The sequence below is a fragment of the Eriocheir sinensis genome, chromosome 44, assembly GCF_024679095.1.
Source record: "Eriocheir sinensis breed Jianghai 21 chromosome 44, ASM2467909v1, whole genome shotgun sequence".
Taxonomy (NCBI): domain Eukaryota; kingdom Metazoa; phylum Arthropoda; class Malacostraca; order Decapoda; family Varunidae; genus Eriocheir; species Eriocheir sinensis.
The window spans coordinates 4,524,350-4,549,467 of NC_066552.1; the positions used below are offsets into that span (position 1 = coordinate 4,524,350).

At 47.2% G+C, this 25,118-nt stretch overlaps 5 protein-coding genes and 1 long non-coding RNA gene across 9 annotated transcripts; 3 read left to right on the top strand and 3 right to left on the bottom strand.

Annotated features, from left to right (window-relative positions):
- Positions 1-19,297, top strand: LOC126980325 (C-type lectin domain family 6 member A-like). 3 transcript variants are annotated; one of them, XR_007733073.1, is made up of 5 exons: positions 1-207; positions 5,570-5,755; positions 6,806-6,899; positions 7,441-8,109; positions 19,172-19,297. XR_007733073.1 is itself a non-coding variant. In XM_050830071.1 (5 exons), the coding sequence occupies exons 2-5, from the start codon at positions 4,857-4,859 to the stop codon at positions 7,577-7,579; spliced, it is 495 nt and encodes a 164-aa protein (XP_050686028.1). In that variant the 5' UTR covers positions 75-207; positions 4,543-4,856; the 3' UTR covers positions 7,580-8,235. The 3 variants fall into 3 exon arrangements, 2 of the variants coding, with proteins under 2 accessions (XP_050686027.1, XP_050686028.1); XM_050830071.1 differs by lacking the exon at positions 19,172-19,297 and adding an exon at positions 4,543-4,932 and having other exon boundaries at positions 75-207; positions 7,441-8,235; XM_050830070.1 differs by lacking the exon at positions 19,172-19,297 and having other exon boundaries at positions 7,441-8,235.
- Positions 2,230-4,258, bottom strand: LOC126980322 (killer cell lectin-like receptor subfamily G member 2). Its single transcript, XM_050830066.1, has 4 exons — positions 4,102-4,258; positions 3,498-3,704; positions 2,954-3,050; positions 2,230-2,683 (listed from the first exon to the last, which is right to left on the bottom strand). Exons 1-4 carry the CDS (start codon positions 4,172-4,174, stop codon positions 2,530-2,532), a joined length of 531 nt encoding a protein of 176 aa, XP_050686023.1. The 5' UTR covers positions 4,175-4,258; the 3' UTR covers positions 2,230-2,529.
- On the bottom strand, positions 9,193-9,661 carry LOC126980327 (uncharacterized). Its single transcript, XR_007733074.1, has 2 exons — positions 9,484-9,661; positions 9,193-9,436 (listed from the first exon to the last, which is right to left on the bottom strand). It is a non-coding gene; the product is annotated as an uncharacterized LOC126980327 (long non-coding RNA).
- Positions 9,720-12,502, bottom strand: LOC126980323 (killer cell lectin-like receptor subfamily G member 2). The gene is made up of 4 exons (XM_050830068.1): positions 12,364-12,502; positions 11,502-11,708; positions 10,467-10,560; positions 9,720-10,005 (listed from the first exon to the last, which is right to left on the bottom strand). The coding sequence occupies exons 1-4, from the start codon at positions 12,434-12,436 to the stop codon at positions 9,855-9,857; spliced, it is 525 nt and encodes a 174-aa protein (XP_050686025.1). The 5' UTR covers positions 12,437-12,502; the 3' UTR covers positions 9,720-9,854.
- Positions 14,423-19,297, top strand: LOC126980324 (C-type lectin domain family 4 member E-like). 2 transcript variants are annotated; one of them, XR_007733072.1, is made up of 5 exons: positions 14,423-14,585; positions 16,384-16,575; positions 17,319-17,433; positions 18,234-18,871; positions 19,035-19,297. XR_007733072.1 is itself a non-coding variant. In XM_050830069.1 (4 exons), exons 1-4 carry the CDS (start codon positions 14,510-14,512, stop codon positions 18,370-18,372), a joined length of 522 nt encoding a protein of 173 aa, XP_050686026.1. In that variant the 5' UTR covers positions 14,423-14,509; the 3' UTR covers positions 18,373-19,297. The 2 variants fall into 2 exon arrangements, 1 of the variants encoding a protein (XP_050686026.1); XM_050830069.1 differs by having other exon boundaries at positions 18,234-19,297.
- Positions 19,298-22,379: 3,082 nt separating this feature from the next.
- On the top strand, positions 22,380-24,778 carry LOC126980326 (U-scoloptoxin(01)-Cw1a-like). The gene is made up of 2 exons (XM_050830072.1): positions 22,380-22,477; positions 23,870-24,778. Exon 2 carries the CDS (start codon positions 23,882-23,884, stop codon positions 24,248-24,250), a length of 369 nt encoding a protein of 122 aa, XP_050686029.1. The 5' UTR covers positions 22,380-22,477; positions 23,870-23,881; the 3' UTR covers positions 24,251-24,778.
- The last annotated feature ends 340 nt before the right edge of the window (positions 24,779-25,118 follow it).

The following is a 25,118-nucleotide window of genomic DNA, read 5'->3' on the forward strand; positions in this document are numbered from 1 at the left end:
GCAAAAAAGGGAGTCGGTCAGGTTTACGGGGATGCCCATGTAAAGAGGCTGCGACAGGTGAACGCACGCACTCCCTGGCCGGCCGCCGAGCACAGCAGAACACAGACAGGTACAGGACGAGCAGCACTGAGATGGCACTACACTACATGACACCGATACTAATTCTTGCGGCTGCTCTGGTGGCACTCCCGACCGCCCTGGCAAAGTGTGAGTGTTTACGGTTTTATGGATTTACTTTAAGAGTACAGGGGATAAACCAAGAGCTACACAGGCATACTCTCTTATACTCTTTCTTTATAGAGGCAGTGATTGGCGTGTTTTTTTTATCTATTTTTTTGTCCTTTTTACCTTGAGTCGCTTCCTTTACTGTAAAAGAAGAAGGGTTGGTAAAGGCAAAATCTCAACGACATAAATTACTGTAAAAAAAGGGTTGTAAAAGTAAAAAAGATGGCATACTAGTCTTAATTTAATAATATTTGTGGTATGTGTGAGAGCTCGTTGATTTATTTACTTTAGGTTGCCGGAGATAAAGCAAAGACTAAACAAGAATAGATAAAGAGAAAACTCGCGACAGTGCTTCCAGAGAGTAAGAGAGAAGGTACGAACGTCATCCTAATTCAACGTGTTTTATAGTTCACTTTCCTTATGAATACAGGAATTACTGATTATAGAGATGCAGGTGTGTGTGTGGGTGGGGGTGGGGGAGGGGTGGATGTATGGGTGTGCGTGTAGGAGGGATATGTGTGTGTGTGTGTGTGTGTGTGTGTGTGTGTGTGTGTGTGTGTTACCATGTGGCATTGAAGCGGAATGCAGTGGGCAAAACACATACCCACAAGAACACCATACCACTACATCAATCGTCGTCGTCCTCCTCCTCCTTCTCTTTCTTCTTCCTCTACTCTCATTAAATCAGCTTCCTCGAGGTTGGGCGTTCTGTATCATCTGCGCCCGTTCTCCCCCCGCACAGATGATTTCCATTTATAGAGGCCTTGTCCGCCCGTGTATGGAGTATGAATCTCACGTGTGGGAGAGCTCTACTCACGCAGCTCTTCTGGATAGAATGCAGTCTAAGGCTCTTCGTCTCATCTGCTCTCCTCCTCTTGCTGATAGTCCTCTACCTCTTAAATTCCGCCGCCATGTTGCCTCTCTTTCAATCTTCTATCGACATTTTCACGCTGACTGCTCTTCTGAACTTGCTAACTGCATGCCTCCCCCCCTCCAGCGGCCCCGCTGCAATGGACTTTCTACTCTAGGTCATCCCTATACTGTCCAAACCCCTTATGCAAGAGGTAACCAGCATCTGCAGACTTTTATTCCCTTCACTGATAAACTCTGGAACAGCCTTCCTTCATCTGTATTTCCTCCCGCCTATGACTTGACCTCTTTCAAGAAGAGTGTATCAAGACACCTCTCCATCCAAAATTGACCTCTCTTTTGGCTAATCTTTACTGTCTTTTATGGGAGCGGCGAGTAGCGGGCTTTTATTTTTTTGCATTCTTTGTGTTGCCCTTGAGCCGGTTTCTTTGATTTAAAAAAAAAAAAAAAAAAAAAAAAAAAAAATTCCAGGGCACTGTGTGGATTAGATGGTCTGTTCCAGTGAGCCGAGATGGCCAGGTCAGTTCATGTCAGGTGAGTTTAGGTCAGGCAGTGACGACTATGGAAGGTTACAAAAGGTCACTTCTAGCCCGGTTAGACGCTTACGGCCATACCATACATCTCCCTCAAAACCTTCCTCTTCCTCTTCCCTCAAACAGTGTTCCCTTTCTGCTGGATACTATAACTTGATCTCGACCCCTTCCCTCGCTAGAACTTCTTCGAGCTGGGTCGGTAGCCTCTGCAAACACCTCCACATGGAAATCTTGATAACTGAATCATTTTATATACATTAGTGTGATTATACTATAAAGTGTGATTATGCTTTGGTGATTATACCAAATAAAATGGTTGACTGAATGGTAAATATATAGGTATCATTGCGTGCATAGCGTGAGTGACAGGGCTGGCATCCCTGCGCGGCCCGTGTTTCCACCTCTTCACGCAGTCAGCCCAGAGTCCACACGTGCCCGCCCTTCTCTGCCCCTCGCTACCATCCCGTCAAGCAAGGAGCCGTTAGAAAAGTGATCGAGCCCCATCGGAGCTATAGCAAAAGACTACCTACTTGAGTTAATCAAGCAGGTGTGTTGACACGGCAAGGGTTAAAAATCATGATACAACCCTAAAGTCTTTAACAACATTTTAAATAATTTATTTAAAAAAGGCTTGCCGATTCATATTAGATGAAATAAGCTTTATTATAATTCCTGGGTCATTTACTACTATATTAAAAGAAATGCAGGATTGATGCATAAAATATGCGAAGGGGCTGACGAAGATGTGCCTCTCTCGACCCTTTGACCCCTTGCCAGATTCCAACAATTTCCCCCAAGAACACCTTCCCTCCGCCTACGGAGCCCCCCCTCCAAATAGTATGGAAGGAGAAAATGGACGAAGAGGTTCTACATTCGAAGAGGCTGCCTAATGGTACGGCCGTTAGACGCCCGTCGCCTCACACACGTACCCCAGGCCCAAGGAATCGGCGGGAACGGCCCTCAAGTGGAGATGTCCACCATCAACGATGTTCCAACTCACGAAAGTGATAGCGTGAACGTACGTCTCATCAGGGTTGGGCTCCCCTTCCAGCCATCTGAGGGAGGAGGAAAAAAAAGTCATAGGTTAGGGTTGTCTAGTATGCTGAGGAGAGTTTCATGATGGTTCCAAGGCCACCGTATTACCTGCTTTTCTTTTCTTTTCTTTTTCTTTCTTCAGTAAGGGAGGCAGCTCAACGGCAATAAAATCTTCTAATGGCAGCCGGTTTACTAGTATCTTCGTATTTTTTGCCCTTGAGGCGCTTCCTTTACTACAAAAAAAGTTACTGGCCACGCACGCCCAGGGGACTGTGTCAGGGGGTACTCACATGTTGGAGTCCACGGGTAAGGGTGCTGAGTTGAGCCACCACCAGCCCGTCGCGTTCCTCGTGGCGCCCACCCACATCTGAAGAATTGAGCTGAAATCTGTTGGGGGAAGCAGAAGGCATCGTGTGAGGGAGAACTAAAGCTGAGAGGAAAACTGGGGAATAAAGGGAAAAAGGAATGGGAAGTCAGAGCTAGGGAAGGAGAGGGAGGTGAGGAGGAAACAGGAATAGGAAAAGGATGTGACAGGAAAACTGGAGGGTAAAAGGAGGGAGAAAGGGAGGGGCAGTCTGAGCTAAAGAAAGAGGAAGGTGAAGGAGACACAGGAAATAGGACAGGGATGTGACAAAGGAAAACCGGAGGGTAGAAGTCGATTGTTTAATGTGTTTGTCTGTCTGTCTGTCTGTATATGTCTGTTTGTATGTCTATTTGTGTGCCTCTCTTTAGAATGCTAACCTAATATGCTGCACCGTTCACATAATAAGTTTGAAGCGACAAAATTGAACGGAAATGGTAAATGTTGTATGTACCTATCTGTCTATGTCTCACCAAAATTTGAGTGGAGGTATTCCGTGAGGGCCTTGTGCTTCTCAGGTGTGTCCAGGGAGACCAGCCTGGCACCGTCGGCCTTGCACATATTGTTGGTGGTGGCCCAGGAGCGCGCGTCGAAGTAGTTCACATTCAGACTCCGCACCGACACGCACATCCCGAAGCCGATCCCCGTGAAGCCCTCGGGACACTGCTGCGGTGAGGCTCCTGGAGGGGGAGGGCGGGTAGAGAGGTGAGGAGAGGAACTAGAGGCGAAATGTACAAGGAAAAATAAATTGAAGAATATGTAAAATGAGAATAATAAAAGTGAGACATAGATACATATATAGATGATTGTTACAGATTGTTTGATAGATAGATAGATGGTGTTTATAAGAGAGAAGATAAACTAGAGTCGAATATACATTGACAAATAAGAGGGAGATTGTAAAATGAAAATAAGTGAATTGAGATTCCGATAGATAGATAGAGATAGAGATAAATAGATAGATACTCACCATCAAAAGTACTATCAGATGTGCATGTTGTGTGTGTGTGTGTGTGTGTGTGTGTGTGTGTGTGTGTGTGTGTGTGTGTGTGTGCGTGTGTGTGTGTGTGTACCCACGTTTAGCACGCGCCGCTAGCACTGCCACCACCTGCAGCGCCACCAGCAGGAGCACGCAACACCTGGTCTGCATCGCGGTCGTCAGGAAGAGGAGGAGTAACGCGTCGACGCTCCACCCTAGCTCTATATACCCTCCTGACGCGGCTCCCCCCTTGCCCTCCTTCTCTCCTTTTTCCCTCTTAACATCCCTCCCACCACACCCCTCTCCTCTTCCTCCTAACCTCCCTCCCACCACACCCCTCCTCTTCCTCCTCCTCTTCCTCCTCCTCCTCCTCCTCGAGAGAGAGAGAGAGAGAGAGAGAGAGAGAGAGAGAGAGAGAGAGAGAGAGAGAGAGAGAGAGAGAGAGAGAGAGAGAGAGAGAGAGATTTTCCTCTGCCAGCCAACTAACCAGTCCACTTCACAAATATGGTTAAATAGCTTCTGGCTTTCATGAGTTCCAGGAAGGCGAAAGAAACTCCACCCGTACACTAGGAAAATTCAAGGCACATAATGAGACTCCAACGAGGGATCGCGCCACACCAGAACCTGATTAGAGGATTGGAAACTCTGAGTACCGACAACTGGGGTAGCAGCAGGCGGGGTGGAGACGAACAAAGTAAAAAAAAGGAGGAATACAAAGCAAGGCAAAAAAGGGAGTCGGTCAGGTTTACGGAGATGCCCATGTAAAGAGGCTGCGACCGGTGAACACACGCACTCCCTGGCCGGCCGCCGAGCACAGCAGAACACAGACAGGTACAGGACGAGCAGCACTGAGATGGCACTACACTACATGACACCGATGCTAATTCTTGCGGCTGCTCTGGTGGCACTCCCGACCGCCCTGGCAAAGTGTGAGTGTTTACGGTTTTATGGATTTACTTTAAGAGTACAGGGGATAAACCAAGAGCTACACAGGCATACTCTTTTATACTCTTTCTTTATAGAGGCAGTGATTGGCGTGTTTTTTTTATCTATTTTTTTGTCCTTTTTACCTTGAGTCGCTTCCTTTACTGTAAAAGAAGAAGGGTTGGTAAAGGCAAAATCTCAACGACATAAATTACTGTTAAAACCTAAATTACTGTAAAAAAAGGGTTGTAAAAGTAAAAAAGATGGCATACGAGTCTTAATTTAATAATATTTGTGGTATGTGTGAGAGCTCGTTGATTTATTTACTTTAGGTTACCGGAGATAAGCAAAGACTAAACAAGAATAGATAAAGAGAAAACTCGCAACAACGCTCCCAGAGAGTAAGAGAGAAGGTGCGAATGTCATCTTAATTCAACGATGTCTGTGCTCCTTCCCCCCCACGAGCAAGCATACATACCCTCCCTTCCCGTCCTCTCTCCTCTTCCTCCCCTTCTGCGGATTTCTATACCCTACCCGCCTGTCAATCCTTCCCTCCTCTCCCTCCCCATTCCTACCCTGCGAGTTCGTACACACTCCCCGTCACATCACCCCCTTCAGCACCTTCCTCCTCTCCCCCTGCAGCCTGTCAGACGCCCTTCGTGCCCCTCAACAACCAGTGGTGCGTTCACGCCCTCATCACGGAGTCGGGTCCCGAGTGGCCGTCAGCGCGGGAGGAGTGCAAGAAGCTCGGTGGGGACTTGATGGTGGTGGACACTCACGAGAAGATGCAAGCTCTGACCGCTCACATCGCCGCTAAGTACCCTGGAGGTGTGTGTGTGTGTGTGTGTGTGTGTGTGTGTGTGTGTGTGTGTGTGTGTGTGTGTGTGTCGACGTCCCTTCATTCCATCCAGTCATCCCTCGTGTCCTATCATTTTCGTCCGTCCCACGCATTCCTGCCCCTAAGAGCAACCCCCTGACGTGAATCCTTTCCTATCCACTCCTATTCCAACCTTCCACACCCTCCCAGCCCTCAATGTCTAGCTTTCCTTCCTTCCATGCATCCCTTTATCACTCTTCCATATCTTAAAGCATTCCAGGCCGCAGGTCTTTCTTTTCCCTTCCTTCCCAGGCCTTCCTTTTCACCCTTCCACACCCTGAAAGATCCTAAGCCTCAATTCTTCCCCTTCCCTTTCTTTCCCATGCCTTCCTTTTCATCCTTCCACACCCTCAAATATCCTAGCCCTCATTGCCTCTCATGCATTCCTATTTCACTTTTCCACATTCTGAAGAGCACAGGATCTCTGTGGTCCCACAAAAATGCTTAACGCCCCAAGGCTCCAGCAAAGAGGCCTCAGAGGCCCAACACCACGGTATTTTGTTGCCCAAAAGTTCTAGGGAGTGACATCCTGGAGGCAGTAGCTGTTGTTTACCCCATTTCACGAGTTACTTGGAAGAATAACTGCTTGCACCGTCTTGGAGTCGGCTCTTACCACTATCTAGTTGTTTGTCTGAGCTTCTGCATCATAATCAACGTTTACATTAACGATAAACGGGAGGTTTAAACGGGCCCAAATTTTGGCATGCAAACTCGCACGGACTCCACACGAAAAATGGCAAATTGCACACTGACAGAGTTGGCTTCATTGCTGAAATTGCCGAAAATACTGCTCCTGTGACCGCAGCTTAAACACTTCTCCTTCTGGACCCTCCTACTTTTCCCTTCCTCTCATGCCTTATCACTTCATCCTTCCACACCCTGAATCATCCTAGACATCCATCCTTCCCTTTCCCTTCCCTCCTTGCCCCCTTTTCTACCCTTACCAAGTAACGTCTCACTCCCTACCACCTCCGCCCAACCTCCTCCTTTTTCCCCATCAGCGGCGTCGTCGTATCCTTACTGGGTCGGGGGCAGCAACGAGGCCGGCCAGTGGCAGTGGGTCAACGGTTCCCCGATGAGTCTCGCTTCCAACCTGTGAGTGTGTGTTCCCACCCGTGTGTCTTACGTGCTGGTGGTTTGTGATTTTTTCTCTGTTACCCCTTTGAAAGAGTGCGTTGGTCTTTCTTTCCATTGTATTCTTATGTATTTTTAATTCCTTCCTTCCTTTTTCTTTCTTTTTCTTTCTTTTCTTCCTTCCTCCCCCGTTCCCTTTATTTCTTTCTTTATCTAATTATTTCTTTTTTCTTTCTTCCTCCCTTACTTCTTGCCCTCCTTCCTTCTTTCTTTCTATCCTTCTTTCCTTCCATCTTTCCCTTCTCCCTTCCTTTCTTCTTTCTTTCCTTCCTTCCTTTCTTTCCTTCCTTCCTTTCTTCCTTCCTAGACCATAAGCACACGTCACGATTTTCACAACGTCTGCTTTGCTTTTCTTCCTCACCTTTCTCATAACTGTTCCCATATGCCCTTCCTTATGTGTCCCAGTACTAATGGCAGCTCGGTACGTCTAATGACATGGACCCAAACCCCTTTCCCTTACACGCCTAAAACCTCACCGGCCCTCCTCCTCTACCCCCCACAGTTGGTACCCCGGCAGTCCTGACGGCGGACCCCCAGACTACAAGTACACCTTGCTGATTTTCACCAGCCCGTGGAATAGGCGGTACCTGGGGTCTGTGTCCCCCACCGATAAAGCTCCCGCCTACGTGTGCGAGCAGTGACGAGACGGAGGAGGGGAAGAGATGCCGCGGCTACGAATGCCAACACCGTAGAGAGAAGAGGGAGAGGGTAGAGAGAGAAGGTGGAGAAGGGAGAGGAGGGAGAAGGTGGAGGGAGGGGAATAGGAGGGAGGGGTGGAAAAGAGAAAAGGAGGGAGAGGGTAGAGGGAGAAGAGGAGGGAGAAGGTGGAAAAGGGAGAGGAGAGAGAAGGAGGAGGGAGGAGAATAGGAGGGAGGGGTGGAAAAGAGAAAAGGAGGGAGAGGGTGAAGAAAGAAGAGGGAGACGATTGAAAAGGGAGGTTAAGAAAAGGGAGAGGGTGGAGGAGGGGGGAAAAAGAAGAGGGAGAGGGTGGAGAAGGGAGGAGAAGAGGAAGATGATGAAGGGATGACGTTGAGGTTACATCTATGACTACTAGAGGGAAGAAGAAGGGAAGATAAGCTGCTCAGAGGTAAGCTATGAAGGGAAGGGATGAAAGAGATAAAAGAGACTGGCAAGATAGGGATGAGACACGCTACGAAGACACACTACAAAGGTTCAACACTAATACAATGGAATGCGTTTTGAGCTAAGACAGAATTCAAGGAAAAAAATGTTCAAAAGACCCGAAAATTACAACCATGATTCTCTGATGCAATAAAACCTTTTGGCATTAAGACCATACATGTGTTTTATAGTTCACTTTCCTTATGTATTCAGGAATTACTGATTACAGAGATGCAGGTGTGTGTGGGGGGGGAGGGTGGAGGGGGGGATGTTTGTGTGGGTGGGGGGAGAGGGGGAGGGGGGGGGAATGTGTGTGTGTGTGTGTGGGGGGGGGGGGATGTGTGTGTGTGTGTGTGTGTGTGTGTGTGTGTGTGTGTGTGTGTGTTTTACCATGTGGTCTTGAAGAGGGATGCAGCGGGCAAAACACATACCCACTCCACACCATACCACTACATGCATCAATGGCGCCACTGTAAAAAATTGCCTGGGCCATGACGGGCTTGGGCCAACCATCTGGCCCTTGAAGAAAGTCTACCGGCGCTATAGGCGGGGATTAAAAAAAAATTAACAAAAAAAAAAAAAATCGTCCTCCTAATTCTTCCTCCTCTCCTCCTTGTCACTCGAAGGGGCCGCAAGGGTCAGTGCTGGAAACCATTTTCTTTATTATATGCATCGACGACTCAAATATAAGACCGAAACCCTCCATATCAAAGTTTGCTGATGAGACAAAGGTGGGTGGAATGATCCTCACGATGGCCGACTGCGAAATCATCCAAAAAGACCATGACTGCCTAACTCAGTGGTCTTAAAAGGCAAAGTCCTTCAACCGTGCTTAATGATGTTCACGCACTTTGGGTCCAGAAACAGAAACCAAAGATACAACATGTGTGGGAAGTCTTTGGAGGTCGCACGTTGGCAATCGGGTCTTTGGGTCACTACTAGCAGTGATTTGAAACATGTAAGTCTCACAGAAAAAAAAAAAAACTAATAATATGCTAGAGATCATATCGAGGAACTGAATGCGAGACTCCGGGAATAATGTCATCCTTGTATAACGCATTGATGAGGCCTTACACAAAATACGCATCGAATTATGTACTCACAACCATACAAAACATTGACACACATAACATACATCACAACTTTTTATTAACAAACACAGAAATCTCAGCCCAGACATTTCCTTCCCTTCATACTTCTTCTCCTGTCCCAGACACAACCAAGACAGACTCACTCACCGTTGAAATAAACATACAATCCCTTACAGATACCAGTGTGCCTCGTCTCACTCTCCCAGGTGTGTGCAGGTAAGGGTCCAGCCACACTGTACCTCCTGACTCAAACAGTATATATCAAGAAACTCAACCAACTTTCACCTAATATAACCTAACCTAACATATCACGAAACTCAACCAACTTTCACCTAATACAACCTAACCTAACCTAATCACACATTAGCCCCTGACCCAAACACCGTATATCAAGAAACTCAATTAACTCTCACCTAATCTACAGACATCGTTATGCCAAGACCAGGTGGACAGGTGGTCTGATCAGGTAAGTAAAGGAAGTGGTCTGTTCCACTGAGCCGAGATGGTCAGGTCAGGTTCAGGCCACTGCATATAGGAGGTGATCTGTTCCAGTGAGCGGAGGTTCATTTCCAGGGCACTGTGTGGATTAGATGGTATGTTCCAGTGAGCCGAGATGGTCAGGTCAGGTCATGTCAGGTGAGTTTAGGTCAGGAAGTGACGGCTACGTAAGGTTACAAAAGGTCACTTCTAGCCGGTTAGACGCTTAGACGCCCGTCTCCTCACACACGTACCCCACGGCCAGGGAATCGGCGGTAGCGGCACTCAGGTAGTGTCGCCCTTGGTTGTTGAGCGAGCGCGCGACAATGGTAGCGTGAACGTACGTCTCATCAGGGTTGGGCTCCTTCGGCAGCCACCTGAGGGAGGAGGAAAAGTCAAAGGTTAGGGATGTCTAGTATGCTGAGGAGAATTTCATGATGGCTCCAAAGCCACCGTATTACCTGCTTTCTCTCTCTCTCTCTCTCTCTCTCTCTCTCTCTCTCTCTCTCTCTCTCTCTCTCTCTCTCTCTCTCTCTCTCTCTCTCTCTCTCTCTTTTTCAGTAAGGGAGACAGATCAAGGGCAAAAAACTTCTACTGGCAGCCTGCTTATTGGTACCTTTGTATTTTTGCCCTTGAGCTGCTTCCTTTATCGCAAAAGAAGTTACTGATCACGTACACGCAAGGCACTATGTTAGGAGGGACTCAAGTGTTGGACTCCACAGCTGAACCTCGTCTAACAACAGCCAGCTTCTCAGTATCTTTGATTTTGTCTGTATAGCTTTCTTTACTTTACTGCATGACCACCTACGCCCAAGGAGCTGTGTCAGGGGGTACTCACATGTTGGAGTCCACGGGTAAGGGTGCTGAGTTGAGCCACCGCCAGCCCGTCGCGTCCCTCGTGGCGCCCACCCACATGTAAAGGGAGTTGAGATCTGTTGGGGGAAGCAGAAGGCATCGTGTGAGGGAGAACTAAAGCTGTGAGGAAAACGGAATGGTAAATGGAAGGGAGGGGCAGTCTGAGCTAGGGAAGGAGAGGAAGGTGAGGAGGAAACAGGAATAGGAAAAGGATGTGACGGGGAAACTGGAGGGTAAAGGGAGAAAGGGAGGGGCAGTCTGAGCTAAGGATAGAGGAAGGTGAGGAGGAAACAGGAATAGGAAAAGGATGTGACGGGGAAACTGGAGGGTAAAGGGAGAAAGGGAGGGGCAGTCTGAGCTAAGGATAGAGGAAGGTGAGGAGGAAACAGGAATAGGAAAAGGATGTGACGGGGAAACTGGAGGGTAAAGGGAGAAAGGGAGGGGCAGTCTGAGCTAAGGATAGAGGAAGGTGAGGAGGAAACAGGAATAGGAAAAGGATGTGACGGGGAAACTGGAGGGTAAAGGGAGAAAGGGAGGGCAGTCTGAGCTAAGGATAGAGGAAGGTGAGGAGGAAACAGGAATAGGAAAAGGATGTGACGGGGAAACTGGAGGGTAAAGGGAGAAAGGGAGGGGCAGTCTGAGCTAAGGATAGAGGAAGGTGAGGAGGAAACAGGAATAGGAAAAGGATGTGACACAGGGAAACTGGAGGACAAAAGTCGTATGTTTAATGCGTTCGTCTGTCTGTCTGTCTATTTGTCTGCCTCTCATTTGAATACTAACCTAATATGTTGCACCGTTCACATAATGAGTTTGAAGCGACAGAATTGAACAGAAATGGAAAAAGCTGTATGTTTAATGTGTGTCTGTCTGTCTGTCTGTTAATCTGTCCCTCTTTTACGTGCTGACATAATATGATGCACCGTTCACATAATCAGTTTGAAGTCAGTGAATTGAAAAGAAAAAGTTGTATTTAATGTCTCTGTCTGTCTGTCTGTGTCTGTGTGTCTGTCTCTCTCACCTGGATTTGAGTGGAGGTATTCTGAGAGTGCCTCCAGCTTCTCAGGTGTGTCCAGGGAGACCAGCCTGGCACGGTCGGCCTTGCAAAGCTCGTTGGTGGTGGCCCAGGACTGCGCGTCGAAGGAGTGCTGCACCAGACTCCGCCCCGACACGCACATCCCGAAGCCGATCCCCGTGAAGCCCTCTGAACACTGTTGTGGTGGGGCGCCTGGAGGGGGAGGGCGGGGTTGAGAGGTGAGGAGAAGAAAGTTGGAAAGTTTCGTTTAGTCGGCGCAACATCTGTGGTCATATACCGGAGAGAGACAGGAGGGGGAAGGAATTATAGGAGAAGGGAACAGACCTCAGGAAACGGGACACAACCCCCGATTAATACCTGGTACCCATTCACTGCTGGGTGGACAGGGGCGTAGGGTATCGGAAAAGCCGCCCAAATTTTTCCACTCCGCCCGGGAACCGAACCCGGGCTCTCTCGATTGTGAGCCGAGTGTGCTAACCACTGCACCACGAAGCCCCCGGTGAGGAGAAGAACTAGACGCGAAATATACAAGGTAAAGGAAAAAGAAGTATGTGAAAGGAGAATAAGTAAGTTGAGATATAGACAGATAGGTAGATAGATAGATAGATAGATTGATCGATAGATAGATGGTGTTTATAAGTGAGTGGAAAAACTTGAGTGGAAAAAAAAAGAAAAAAAAAAGAGGAAGTATGTAAAAGCAGAATAAGAAAATTGCGATACAGATAGATAGATAAATAGATAGATAGAGACATAGCAATATGGAACTAAAGTAATATCAGGTCTGTGTGTGTGTGTGTGTGTGTGTGTGTGTGTGTGTGTGTGTGTGTGTGTGTGTGTTTGTACCTACGTTTAGCGCGCGCCGCCAGCACTGCCACCACCTGCAGCGCCACCAGCAGGAGCACGCAACACCTGGCCTGCATCGCGGTCGTCAGGAGGAGGAAGAGTAACGCGTCGACGCTCCACCCTAGCTCTATATACCCTCCTGACGCGGCTCCCCCCTTGCCCTCCTTCACTCCTTCCCTCTTCACCTCCCTCCAACCACACCCCTCTCCTCTTCCTCCTCATTTCCCCCCTTCTCTCCCTCCTCACCTCCCTCATAGCACGCACCTCTTCTCTCTCTTCCTCCTTACCTCCCTCCCACCACACCCTTCTTTTTTTTCTCTTCCTCATCTCCCTCCTCCTCCAACACACATGCCCTCTACCCCCTATTTTCTTTCTTCTCCATCTCTCTCTCCCTCTCTCCCCTTCCTTCCTTCCTACCCCCTTCTCTTTTCTTCCTCTCCTTTCCCCTTTTCCCTCCAATTCTCGGTAACTTTCAAAATGCATGACGTGGGTGACTTCACACTTAAAGACATCGCCCATTTTTTTTTTCTTCGTCAGGTTCCCGGAAGAAGATTTCGTTACATTATTCTTTTTCTTTATCGAACTTAATGTAACTTGATGGATCTTTCCGCGTCTTCATGGAAACCCGCGCAGGCAGGTGACTAATTTGGACTGGAGGTGGATGGAATAGGTGAGGGCGATTGAGGAAGAAGAAAAAGAGGAAAAGGAAGTACGAGGATGTTAAGCAGATGGATGTGAATGGGCTGGAGGTAAGGGGAATAGATGAAGGTGTTTGAGGCAGAAGACAAAGAGGAGAACAGGAAAAGGAAGGAAGGGAGAGGGATTTTAGCAGAGCTTTAAAAGGACTGAAAGTAAATGGAATATATGAAGGTATTTGAGGAAGAAGAAAAAGAGGAAACCAGGAAAAGGAAGGAAGGAAGAAAAATTTTATGCAGAGAGAGTGTGAAGGGACTGACGGGAAATGGAAAAAAGTGAGTATATATGTTTGAGGAGGGAGGAAACTAGGAAGAGGAAAGGAATGAGGAGGGATGCTATGCAGAGGCTGTGAAAAAAAAATAGGGAAAGTTTGGAGGTTAAAAAATAATGAAAAAAGCGACGATAATGAAAATCAAGGAAATCGGGGAAGGAATGTAATTGACGAAACAAATAGAATAAACGTAACAGAAGTAGTGAGAAGCAGACGAAGGGAAGCAGAGGGAAGCAGACGTCACTGTACCTGCCAGGGCGAGTTTTTGTGTCCAAGCTCAGGTAAAAAAAGATGCACCTGTCGAAACATAACTTTGGGAAGCTTTTGTGTTGTTATGAAACTCCGGCGGAGGTGACACGTGGATGACCTGTACATGTGTGTGTGTGTGTGTGTGTGTGTGTGTATGTAGGTCAGGTACTGTACTCGTTTTCCCATCATATTGCCAGAGGGTAGGAAAGTTATCTTGACCCGGCCTGTTTCCTCTTTACCTCCTCCTCTTCCCTCTCTTTTCCCTTACACACAGGTTATACCCTCTTCTCTCCACCTCCTCCTCCTCCTTCTCCTGTGGCTTCATCGGACGAGTCTTTAATAATCAATCGGAAAAAAATAATATTAAAACTGTATAATTCGCTGGTTCGACCCCATCTAGAGTACTGTGGACAGTTTTGGTCTCCCTATTACAGAAAAGAAGCAGAAAAGTTAGAATGGGTTCAACGGAGAATAACAAGAGTGATTCCTAGATTGAGAAATTTATCTTATGAACAAAGGCTTAAAGAAGTAAATTTATTCAGCCTATCAAAACGAAGAATGCGAGGCAATCTAATAGAACTGTTTAAAATGATTAAACTTTAAAGGAGTTCCAGGAAGGCGAAAGGAACTCCACCCGTACACTAGGAAAATTCAAGGCACATAATGAGACTCCAACGAGGGATCGCGCCACACCAGACCCTGATTAGAGGATTGGAAACTGAATACTGAGAACTGGGGCAGCAACAGACGCTTGGGGGAGGTGGAGACGATAAAAGAAAAAAAGGAGGAATAGAAAGCAATGCCAAAAAAAGTGAGTCGATCAGGTTTAAGGGGATGCCCATATAAAGAGGCTGCGACAGGTGAACACACGCACTCCCTGGCCGGCCGCCGAGCACAGCAGAACACAGACAGGTAGAGGACGAGCAGCACTGAGATGGCACTACACGGGACGGCACCGATACTTCTTCTTGCGGCTGCTTTGGTGGCACTCCCGACCGCCCTGGCAAAGTGTGAGTTTTTTTTTTTTTTTTTTTTTTTACAGCAAAGGAGACAGTTCAAGGGCACACAAAAAGCAAACATTAATAAAAAAGCCCGCTACTCACTGCTCCTAAAAAGAATCCAAAGAGGTGGCCGAAAGATAGGTCAGTTTCGGGAGGAGAGGTGTCCTGATACCCTCCTCTTGAAAGAGTTTAAGTCGTAGGCAGGAGGAAATACAGATTAAGGAAGAGTGTTCCAGAGTTTACCAGCGTGAGGGATGAAAGAGTGAAGATGCTGGTTAACTCTTGCATAAGGGGTTTGGACAGTATAGGGATGAGCATGAGTAGAAAGTCGAGTGCAGCGGGGCCGCGGGAGGGGGGGAGGCATGCAGTTAGCAAGTTCAGAAGAGCAGTCAGCGTGGAAATATCGATAGAAGATAGAAAGAGAGGCAACATTGCGGCGGAATTTAAGAGGTAGAAGACTATCAGTATGAGGAGGAGAGCTGATGAGACGAAGAGCCTTAGCCTCCACTCTGTCCAGAAGAGCTGTGTGAGTGGAGCCCCCCCACACATGAGATGCATACTCCATACGAGGGCGGACAAGGCCCCTGTATATGGACAGCAACTGTGCAGGGGAGAAGAACTGACGGTACAGAACGCCCAGCCTCGAGGAAGCTGATTTAGTAAGAGATGAGATATGAAGTTTCCAGTTGAGATTTTGAGTTAAGGATAGACCGAGAATGTTTAGTGTTGAGGAAGGTGATAGCTGGGTGTTGTCAAAGAATAGGGGATAGTTGTTTGGAAGATTGTGTCGAGTGGATAGGTGGAGAAACTGTGCTTTTGAGGCGTTGAAGGACACCAGGTTCTTCTTGCCCCAATCGGAAATAATAGTAAGGTCTGAGGCTAAGTGTTCTGCAGCCTCCAGCCTTGAGTTGTTAAGTTCCTGAAGGGTGGGTCTTCTATTAAAAGAAGTTGAATAATGCAGAGTGGAATCATCGGCGTAGGAATGGATAGGACAGTTCGTTTTGGAAAGAAGATCATCAATGAACAACAGAAAAAGAGTGGGAGATAGGACAGAACCCTGTGGGACACCACTGTTAATAGATTTAGGGGAAGAACAGTGACCGTCTACCACGGCAGAAATAGAACGGTCAGAAAGGAAACTGGAGATAAAGGTACAGAGAGAAGGATAGAAACCGTAGGAGGGTAGTTTAGAAAGCAAAGATTTGTGCCAGACCCTATCAAAAGCTTTTGATATGTCCAGCATACGGTTACGGTTTTATGGATTTACTTTAATTAAGGATGCTGGGGCTAAACCAAGAGCCATAGCCATACTCTTTTATACTTTTTTTTATAAGGGCAGTGACGTTTTTTTATAGTTTTTTCTTGTTTTTTTTTATATCTTGAGTCGCTTCTTTTACTGTAAAAAAAAAAATAGTTGACAGAAGTAAAATCCCAACAACCTCAATTGGAAGTGAAAGACGAACAATACAGAAGAACCTAAACCATTATAGCCGTAAATAAAGGTACAGAAAATAGTCTTAAGTTAACGATGTTTGTGCTATGTGTGAGAGCTCGTTGATTTATTTACTTTAGGTTACCGGAGATAAAGCAAAGACTAAACAAGAATAGATAAAGAGAAAACTCACAACAGCGCTCCCAGACAGTAAGAGAGAAGGTGCGAATGTCATCCTAATTTAACGATGTCTGCCCCCCCACCCCTACCCCCGGAGCAAGCATATAGACCCTCCCTTCCCCTCCTCTCTCCTCTTCCTCTTCTGTCTCCCTGCCATACCACCCCCTTCAGCACCTTCCTCCTCTCCCCCTGCAGCCTGCCAGACCCCCTTCGTGCCCCTCAACAACCAGTGGTGTGTTCACGCCCTCACCAACGTGCCGGGGAAGACTTACACATGGCCGTCAGCGCGGGAGGAGTGCAAGAAGCTCGGTGGGGACTTGGTGGTGGTGGACACTCAGGGGAAGATGGAAGCTCTGACCGCTCACCTCGCCGCTACGTTCACTGAAGGTGTGTGTGTGTGTGTGTGTGTGTGTGTGTGTGTGTGTGTGTGTGTGTGTGTGTGTGTGTGTGTGTGTGTGTGTGTGTGTGTGTGTGTGTGTGAGTGTGTCCTGCCCCTACGAGTAACCCCCTGACGTGAATCCTTTCCTATCCACTCCTATTCCAACCTTCCACACCCTCCCAGCCCTCAATGTCTAGCTTTCCTTCCCTCCATGCATCCCTTTATCACCCTTCCATATCTCACAGCGTTCCAGGCCGCAGTTCTTTCTTTTCCCTTCCTTCCCAGGCCTTCCTTTTCACCCTTCCACACCCTGAAGGATCCTAGCCCTCATTGCCTCCTTTTCCCTTCCTCTCATGCACTCCTATATCATCCTTCCACGCTCTGAAGTATCCTAGGCCTTGACTCTTCATTTCCCCTTTCCATGTTTTCCTTTTTCAACCTTCCACATCTTGCAGAATCCTAGACTAAACTCTCCTTCTTCTCCTCCTTCTAGACCCTCCTACCTTTCCCTTCCTCTCACGTCTTATTACTTCATCCTTCCACACCCTGAATCATCCTAGACATCCATTCTTCCCCTTTTCCTTCCTCCCCTGGCCCCTCTGATACCATTACTAAGCCACAGCTTCCATATCTCGAAGGATCCTAAGACATCAATTATTTTTCCCCTTCCCTTCTTTTCCAATGCCTTCCACACCCCCGACCACCCTGCCTATCCCAGTAACCCCCAACCACCTCCTTTTTTCCCCGTCAGATGACTCGTCGTTTCCTGGCTTCGTCAAGTTGTATCCTTACTGGGTCGGGGGCAGCAACGAGGCCGGCCAGTGGCAGTGGGTCAATGGTTCCCCGATGAGTCTCACTTCCAACCTGTGAGTCTGTGTTCCCACCCGAGTGTCTTACCTGCTGGTGGTTTTGATTTTTTTGTCAGTTTCCCCTTTGAAATAGTGTGTTGATTTTTCTTTTCACTGTGTTCTTATGCGTCTTTCCTTCCTTCCTTCCCTCCTTTCTTTTTCATTCTTTTTTCTTCCTTTCTTCCTTCCTTCCATTCTTTCTTACTCTCTTCCTTCCTCTTCGATCTTCCCTCCTTTTCTTTCTATTTATCTTTCTTTCTTCCTTTTCTTCTTCTTTCCTTCCCTCTTTCCTTCTTTCCTTCCTTCCTTTCTTCCTTCCTTCCATTCTTTCTTACTCTCTTCGTTCCTCCCTCCCTCCTTTTCTTTCTATTTATCTTTCTTTCTTCCTTTTCTTCTTCTTTCCTTCCCTCTTTCCTTCTTTCCTTCCTTCCTTTCTTCCTTCCTTCCATTCTTTCTTACTCTCTCTTCCTTCCTCTTCGTTCCTCCCTCCCTCCCTCCCTTTCTTTCTATTTATCTTTCTTTCTTTCTTCCTTTCCTTCTTCTTTCCATCCCTCTGTCCTTCCTTCCCTTCTTCATTTTTCTTTTTCTTTCTTTCTTTCTTCCTTTCCTTCCTCCCTTCCTTCCTTCCTATTACATAAGCACACACAAGTCTCGATTTTCACTACGTCTATTTCGCTTTTCTTCCTAACCTTTCTCAACAACCCTTGCTTATGTGTCCAAGTACTAATGGCAGCTCGGAACGTCGAATAACATGGACCCAAACCCCTTTCCCTTACACACCTCAACCCTCACCGGCCCTCCTCCTCCACCCCCAACAGTTGGCTCCCCGACAATCCTAGCGGCGGCCCCTCAAACATCCAATACGCCTTGCTGGTTCGTGTCGGCCGTTCGAAGAGGCGGTACCTGAGATCTGAGCCCTCTACCAATGACGCTCCCGGGTACGTGTGTGAGCAGTGACGAGACGGAGGCGGAGGAGGGGAAGAGATGCCGCGGCTATGAATGCCAACACCGAAGGGAGAAGAAGGAGAGGGTGGAGGGAGAAGAGGATGGAGAAGGGAGAGGAGGGAGGAGGATAGGAGGGAGGGGGTGGAAAAGAGAAAAGGAGGGAGAGGGTGGAGGGAGAAGAGGAGGGAGATGGTGGAAAAGGGAGAGGAGAGAGAAAGAAGAGGGAGGAGAATAGGAGGGAGGGGGTGGAAAAGAGAAAAGGAGGGAGAGGGTGAAGGGAGAAGAGGAGGGAGAAGGTGGAAAAGGGAGAGGAGAGAGAAAGAAGAGGGAGGAGAATAGGAGGGAGGGGGTGGAAAAGAGAAAAGGAGGGAGAGGGTGAAGGGAGTAGAGGAGGGAGACGATAGAAAAGGGAGGTTAAGAGAAGGGAGCGGGTGCAGTAGAGGGAAAAGAAGAGGAGGGAGAGGGTGGAGAAGGGAGAAGAAGAGGATGATGATGAAGGGATGACGTTGAGGTTACATCTATGACTACTAAAGGGAAGAAGAAGAAGGGAGTAGAGGAGGGAGACGATTGAAATGGGGGGTTAAGAGAAGGGAGCGGGTGCAGTAGAGGGAAAAGAAGAGGAGGGAGAGGGTGGAGAAGGGAGAAGAGGAAGATGATGAAAGGATGACGTTGAGGTTACATCTATGACTACTAGAGGGAAGAAGAAGGGAAGATAAGCTGCTCAGAGGTAGGCTATGAAGGGAAGGGATGAAAGAGATAAAAGAGACTGGCAAGATAGGGATGAGACACGCTACGAAGACACACTACAAAGGTTCAACACTAATACAATGGAATGCGTTTTGAGCTAAGACAGAATTCAAGGAAAAAACTGTTCAAAAGACCCGAAAATTACAACCATGATTCTCTGATACAATAAAACCTTTTGGCATTAAAACCATACATGTGTTTTATAGATAACCTTCCTTTTGTATACAGGAATTACTGAGTACAGAGACGCTGGTGTGTGTGTGTGTTGGTGGGTCGGTGGTTGGAGGAGGGATGTGTGCGTGTGTGCGTGTGTGTGTGTGTGTGTGTGTGTGTGTGTGAGGGAGGTGTGTGTGTGTGTGTGTGGGGGGGGGGGGGGATGTTGGACCTGCCTGGCTAACCTCGTCCTGACCAGCTTCCTCAAGGCTATGAAGAAGACACCTGAATGATTACTTAAGGTGAGACGGCAGGTGTATTATTATTATTATTATTGTTATTATTATTATTATTATTATTATTAGTAGTAGTAGTAGTAGTTTTCGTAGTAGTAGTAGTAGCAGTAGTGATAGAGGTAGTTGTTGTAGTAGTGACTGTGGTGGCACCCATAAACATAACGGAGGTGGTGATGATGGTGTTGGTGGTGATGGTGGTGGTGATGATGGTGGTGGTGATTTTCGATGTTCATAAAAGGTGTCAAAGTTTGTTTTGATGATCTGACTAAATCGTCCTTGAGTGAACGGGACGGAGAGGGAAGAGGGTAAGATGACAAGGGATTGATAGACAGATATGGGTAAATAGACAGAGACTTGAACTCTTTCAAGAGGAGGGTATCAGGACACCTCCCCTCCCGAAGCTGACCTCTCTTTTTGGACACTCCTTTGACCTCTATTCAGGAGCAGTGAATAGCGGGCTTTTTTTTATATATATTTTTCTTTACGCCCTTGAACTGTCTCCTTAGCTGTAAGAAAAAAAAAAGAAATAAAAAAAAAAGATATATAGATAGCGATAGACAGATAGAGATAGATAGATAGATAGATAGATAGATAGATAGATAGAGAGATAGAGAGAGAGAGAGAGAGAGAGAGAGAGAGAGAGAGAGAGAGAGAGAGAGAGAGAATGTCTCATAAAATATCATCACTCGAAGTCAATGAATCATGAATATATTATTAAGAACGTATGACTGCAGAGTAATACCCGGTGGCCACGTCGCACCACAACATAGACTGCAGTTAAACGTGCCAAGACCGAGGAAAAGGATATATGAGAAGAGAATAAAGTGGACACAACTGCGGGAAGAGACGAAACGGTTAGAATTCAAGACAAAAGTGCTGGAAATGACGGAATGTGATATACAAGATGTTAATAGGTGGCGGGAGACAAACGCGGAAAGAGTGAGGAATGCAGCCAGGGAAGTACTGGGAAAACCACGTCGTGTGAGGCAGGAATGGTGGTGGAAACAGGACATACAAGAAAAGTTGAGGGAAAAGAAGGAGGCGAAGCGGAAATGGGAACAGACGAGGAATCAACTGGATAAAGAAGAATACCAGCGAGCGAAGAAGGCGGCAATGAAAGAAGTAGCAGTGGCGAAAGTGGAAGCTTGTGAGAACATACGAAGAAATGGAAGCTTCCCAAGGTCAGAAGAAAATATACTGGCTGGGGAAAAGCAGAAACAAGGCTACAAAAGCTATTCAACACGTAAAGCAAATATTAGATGCGGAAGGGCGTGTACTGAGTAAAGTGGAAGAGGTGCGTCAAAGGTGGAAGGAGTATTTTTCAGGACTGCTGAACGAGGAGAACCACCGTGAATATTTTGAAGATGGAGTTCCATGTAAGGGACCAACGAGGTCAATGGAGAGAGTGGAAGTGGAGAAGGCCCTGAAGAAAATGAAGAGGAACAAGGCAGTTGGCCCGGATATCATCCCCGTGGAGGCATGGTTGGCTTTGGGAAGGGAAGGAGTAGATATTTTGTGGATACTAATGAGGAAAATTGAAGACCAGCAAGTTATACCGGAGGAGTGGCGAGAAAGTGTAATGGTTCCAATCTTCAAGGAGAAAGGGAATGTGCAGGATTGTGCAAACTATCGTGGAATAAAGCTTCCGTCCCACACAATGAAGATCTGGGAGAGGATTATGGATGCAAGATTGAGACAGGTGGTGGAGATAGCAAGGGGCCAGCTCGGATTTATGCCGAAAAAGGGAACGACGAGTGCAATTTTTGTGCTAAGACAGACGATGGAAAAATATAGAGAGAAGCAGAGGGAGATACACGCAATATTCATAGACCTGGAAAAAGCTTATGATCGAATACCGAGGCAGGAAATATGGAGATGCAGGAAGAAGATGGTACCAGAGAGTCATATAAAACAAATTATGGAGATGTACAGAAAAGTGAAAACGAGGGTTAAAACTGCAGGAGGCATGACTGAGAGTTTTGATGTGATGGTTGGGCTACACCAAGGTTCAGCCCTCAGCCCTTTTCTCTTTAATATAGTATTTGATGTCCGCATGCATGGGACATTATGCATGTGGATGATGTGGTGTTGGTTGGTGAATCAAAACAAGAAGTGGAGGAGAGGATGGAGGAGTGGCGTATAGCACTGGAGAGGCGGGGAATGCGAATAAGCAGAAGTAAGACGGAATACATGGTGATGACAGACCAGGATCAAGGCAGGAACAGGGACATGAGGAGCATAACATTAGATGGCCAGTCTCTGAATAGCGTGAGGGACTTCAGATATCTAGGCTCAACGGTTGCGGCAGATGGAAATGAAGAGGCGGAAGTTACAAGAAGGATACAGGCGGGATGGAATAATTGGCGTGATATGTCAGGAGTCCTCTGTGACAAGCCAATGCCAATGAAATTAAAAGGGAAAGTGTATAGAAAAGTGGTGAGACCAGCTATGACATATGGCCTAGAAACTGTGCCAATGAAGAAGAGTAGTGAAAGAAAATTGGAAGTGGCAGAAATGAAAATGCTGAGATGGATGAGTGGAGTGACAAGAGAGGATAGGATTAAGAGTGAAGTCATAAGAGGTACAGTTAAGGTAACAAGTGTGGGTAAGAAGGTGCAGGAAGCGAGACTGAGACGGTTTGGTCATGTCATGAGGAGAGAGGAAGGGAGTTGTGAAAGGCAGATAATGGACATGAAAGTGGGTGGCAGAAGGAAGAGAGGAAGACCCAGGACAGTAATGCTGCGGAAAAAGAAGAATGTGTTTGTTTGCGTGCGTGTGTGTGTGTGTGTGTGTGTGTGTGTGTGTGTGTGTGTGTGTGTGTGTGTGTTCGCCAGGTGAGGGCCAACAAGGGAGGCTGCAGACAGGTATAAAAACGAGCCTCCTTCCCTCTGTCCACACACTACCTGCTTCATCTTCTCCAGGTAAGCATCGCATCTTTCCTGTTACATCCTTTCCTAATAATAACCTTTTTTAATGCAACCTTTCCTAACACAACCTCCCCTAACGCAATCTCTTCTAATATAACATCTTCTAACACAACCCTTCCTAGTACAACCTCTCCTAACGCAGTCTCTTCTAATAAAACATCTTCTAACACAACCTTCCATGACACAACCCTTCCTAGTATAACCGCTTAACATCTTCCTTAGAATGTCCCGTCTTGGTTCCTCTTCCCCCATTTTTATTGTCCTTTTTACATTTTCTTTAATCAGTACTTCTGTCATCTTTCTTAACCTCTATTTCACTAGCTTTTATGGTGTTGGTCTTTTTTTTCCTATTATTCAAACATCTATAATTTTTCCTATCCGCATAACGTGTATAAACATTTTTACTTGGTCTTCATCAGCACTTCCTATGCTGTTCTCTTCTCACACCATCTCTACAAACATTATTTCCCCATCTACTTAGTTTTCCCTCTTCGCTAAAACTCCTCCCGCATAACCGTGTATAATCATCTCTACTTTCCCTTCACCGCCACTTCTTATACTATTCCCTTGTCATACCATCTCTTATTTTCCCCATCTACTCAGTTTTCCCTCTTCGCTAAAACTCCTCTCGCATAACAGTGTATAATCATTTCTAATTTTCCTTTACCCTTCCACTGTTTCCCTGCTGCTGTACATTACCACCAAGTCTAAGTCGTAAGAAATCAAGTGTTCAAAACTCGCAGGGTAAACAAACAATAGGAAGCAAGCAACATCAGCGAGTTAACACACAAGTGAAATATTTGCGGCGCTGATGAACGTAGGTGCCAGTAAGATAGTGATAACCAGTGAATGTACAAACCATGGCGCGAAAGGGAATGATAATAGAGACTTGTGATCTACGAAATTCAATGCGATGAATACGATAATTTGGCAACGCTGCTTGTGATGGACATGGAGGTGGAGGGTAGACGGAATAGAGGCAGACAGACAGATGGATGGACAGCGTGAGGGAAGACCAACCTGACAGGGAGAGGAGTTCCGGGACCGCGCTGCGTGGAGAGGGCTTGTCAGGAACGTTGAAATACCGATAGAAACGGGAAATAAGACGCAGTAGAAGTGAGTGAAGGGAAAAGGGTCGTGTGATGGTCTTTGGTAGGGGGGGGGGGGGCACCAAAGCGAGGCAACGGCTTTAAATGATACACGAACTGCGGTAGTCACTGAAGGGGAAAAAAGTTGGGTTAGATTAGTCTGAAAGCGTAAACAACGGTAAACACACCCACACGGACGCTACCACCCACCCACACCCACAACCACGCACAACAACAACAACAACGCACACAGTCTCCATCTCTCCATTCCTCACAGTCCTTCATTCCTCCCTCCCAGGCCGCCTCCACCATGCTGCGCCCCGCCCTCCTCCTCCTGCCGCTGTTCGCCGTCTCCCTGGCACACTTCAGGTACGCCTTCCCGCTCCATTACGACGACCTCCTCATCAGCCCGCTCGTCACCTCCTTCAGCTGCGACAACCGCCCCTACGGCTACTACGCGGACGTGGACAACGCCTGCCAGGTCTACCACGTGTGCATGCCGCTCTTCGACGCCGACGGGGACCTGCACGGCTCCTATCACTTCTCCTTCGTCTGCGGCAACGCGACGGTCTTCTGCCAGCAAACGCTCACGTGTATTGTCCCCAACGAGTTCTGCCGCTGTGAGGACTCGCCAGAACACTACGACTTCGTGAATGCGCGGTTCGCGAAGGTGCATTAGGTAGAGGAGCTGGAGAAGTAGAGGCTGGGATAAGAGATTAGAGGTGGTGGAGGAGAATTAGAGGAGGAGGTGAAGTGTGTGGGTGGGATATGAGAGCAGAGGTGAAGTGATTGAGTGGGATATGAAATCAGAGGTGGAGAAGTGATTGGGTGGGATGCGAAAGTAGAGGAGGAAATGGAGAAGTGAGTGGATGAGATACGGTTCGATAGGAGGAGGAGGTGGAGGTGAAGTGACTGAAGGGGATACGGAAATTAAAGATAAGATGCTCGTGTAAATGGTTGCGTGATTTTTTACTCTTTCTGTCTCTCTCCTGTCTGTCTACATGTCTATCTGTCGGTCTGTCCGTCTCATTTAAGAGTTGACATACCTGCAGCTTCTCCATTCCGATACAGGTCCCGATTGTCAAAGGTCTTCTCTAAAATCAATCTCTATATTTCACCTCATCTATTTCTCTTCTCTAATAAGTTTCCGCTCCCTCGCCATGCCCTGTACACTGTAACTGATAAATAAACCAAAATCGACATTCAACCCCCTTTACAACACATCCCAAACACGTGAACCATGAAAGAAAACAAAACAGGAGACTCGCATTTAAAGAGTGACTTCCCTATAACGACAACCGTAAGAACACAAACGGCATGGCAGCTAAGGTCATCACATTTGCCATCACTATAAAGAGTAAAGAGGTGGAACGTTGACTCGTATCACTCTGAGAACTATTTTTTTGTGTGTGCGTTGGTTGGTCATTAGAGGAACTAATAACATCGCGTTGTGGGCACTGAGCGGGGAGACGAGAACGTGTGCAAGGAGAGGAGGGGGGGGGGGAGGGAGAAGGATGAGGAATGGAGAGAAAGAGAGAGGGGAGGAG

Bases quoted from the DNA above. Each gene is read 5' to 3' on its own strand.
- LOC126980325 (XM_050830070.1), top strand. From the start codon at position 132: ATGGCACTACACTACATGACACCGATACTAATTCTTGCGGCTGCTCTG. The intron at 208-5,569 runs GTGAGTGTTTAC...CTCCCCCTGCAG, and splicing joins CCCGACCGCCCTGGCAAAGT to CCTGTCAGACGCCCTTCGTG. The intron at 6,900-7,440 runs GTGAGTGTGTGT...TACCCCCCACAG, and splicing joins ATGAGTCTCGCTTCCAACCT to TTGGTACCCCGGCAGTCCTG.
- LOC126980322 (XM_050830066.1), bottom strand. From the start codon at position 4,174: ATGCAGACCAGGTGTTGCGTGCTCCTGCTGGTGGCGCTGCAGGTGGTG. The intron at 3,705-4,101 runs GTGGGTACACAC...CTCCCCCTCCAG, and splicing joins GCTAGCGGCGCGTGCTAAAC to GAGCCTCACCGCAGCAGTGT. The intron at 2,684-2,953 runs GTGAGTACCCCC...CTCCTCCCTCAG, and splicing joins TTACCCGTGGACTCCAACAT to ATGGCTGGAAGGGGAGCCCA.
- LOC126980323 (XM_050830068.1), bottom strand. From the start codon at position 12,436: ATGCAGGCCAGGTGTTGCGTGCTCCTGCTGGTGGCGCTGCAGGTGGTG. The intron at 10,561-11,501 runs GTGAGAGAGACA...TTCCCCCAACAG, and splicing joins ATACCTCCACTCAAATCCAG to ATCTCAACTCCCTTTACATG. The intron at 10,006-10,466 runs GTGAGTACCCCC...CTCCTCCCTCAG, and splicing joins TTACCCGTGGACTCCAACAT to GTGGCTGCCGAAGGAGCCCA.
- LOC126980324 (XM_050830069.1), top strand. From the start codon at position 14,510: ATGGCACTACACGGGACGGCACCGATACTTCTTCTTGCGGCTGCTTTG. The intron at 14,586-16,383 runs GTGAGTTTTTTT...CTCCCCCTGCAG, and splicing joins CCCGACCGCCCTGGCAAAGT to CCTGCCAGACCCCCTTCGTG. The intron at 16,576-17,318 runs GTGTGTGTGTGT...TTTCCCCGTCAG, and splicing joins CGCCGCTACGTTCACTGAAG to ATGACTCGTCGTTTCCTGGC.
- LOC126980326 (XM_050830072.1), top strand. From the start codon at position 23,882: ATGCTGCGCCCCGCCCTCCTCCTCCTGCCGCTGTTCGCCGTCTCCCTG.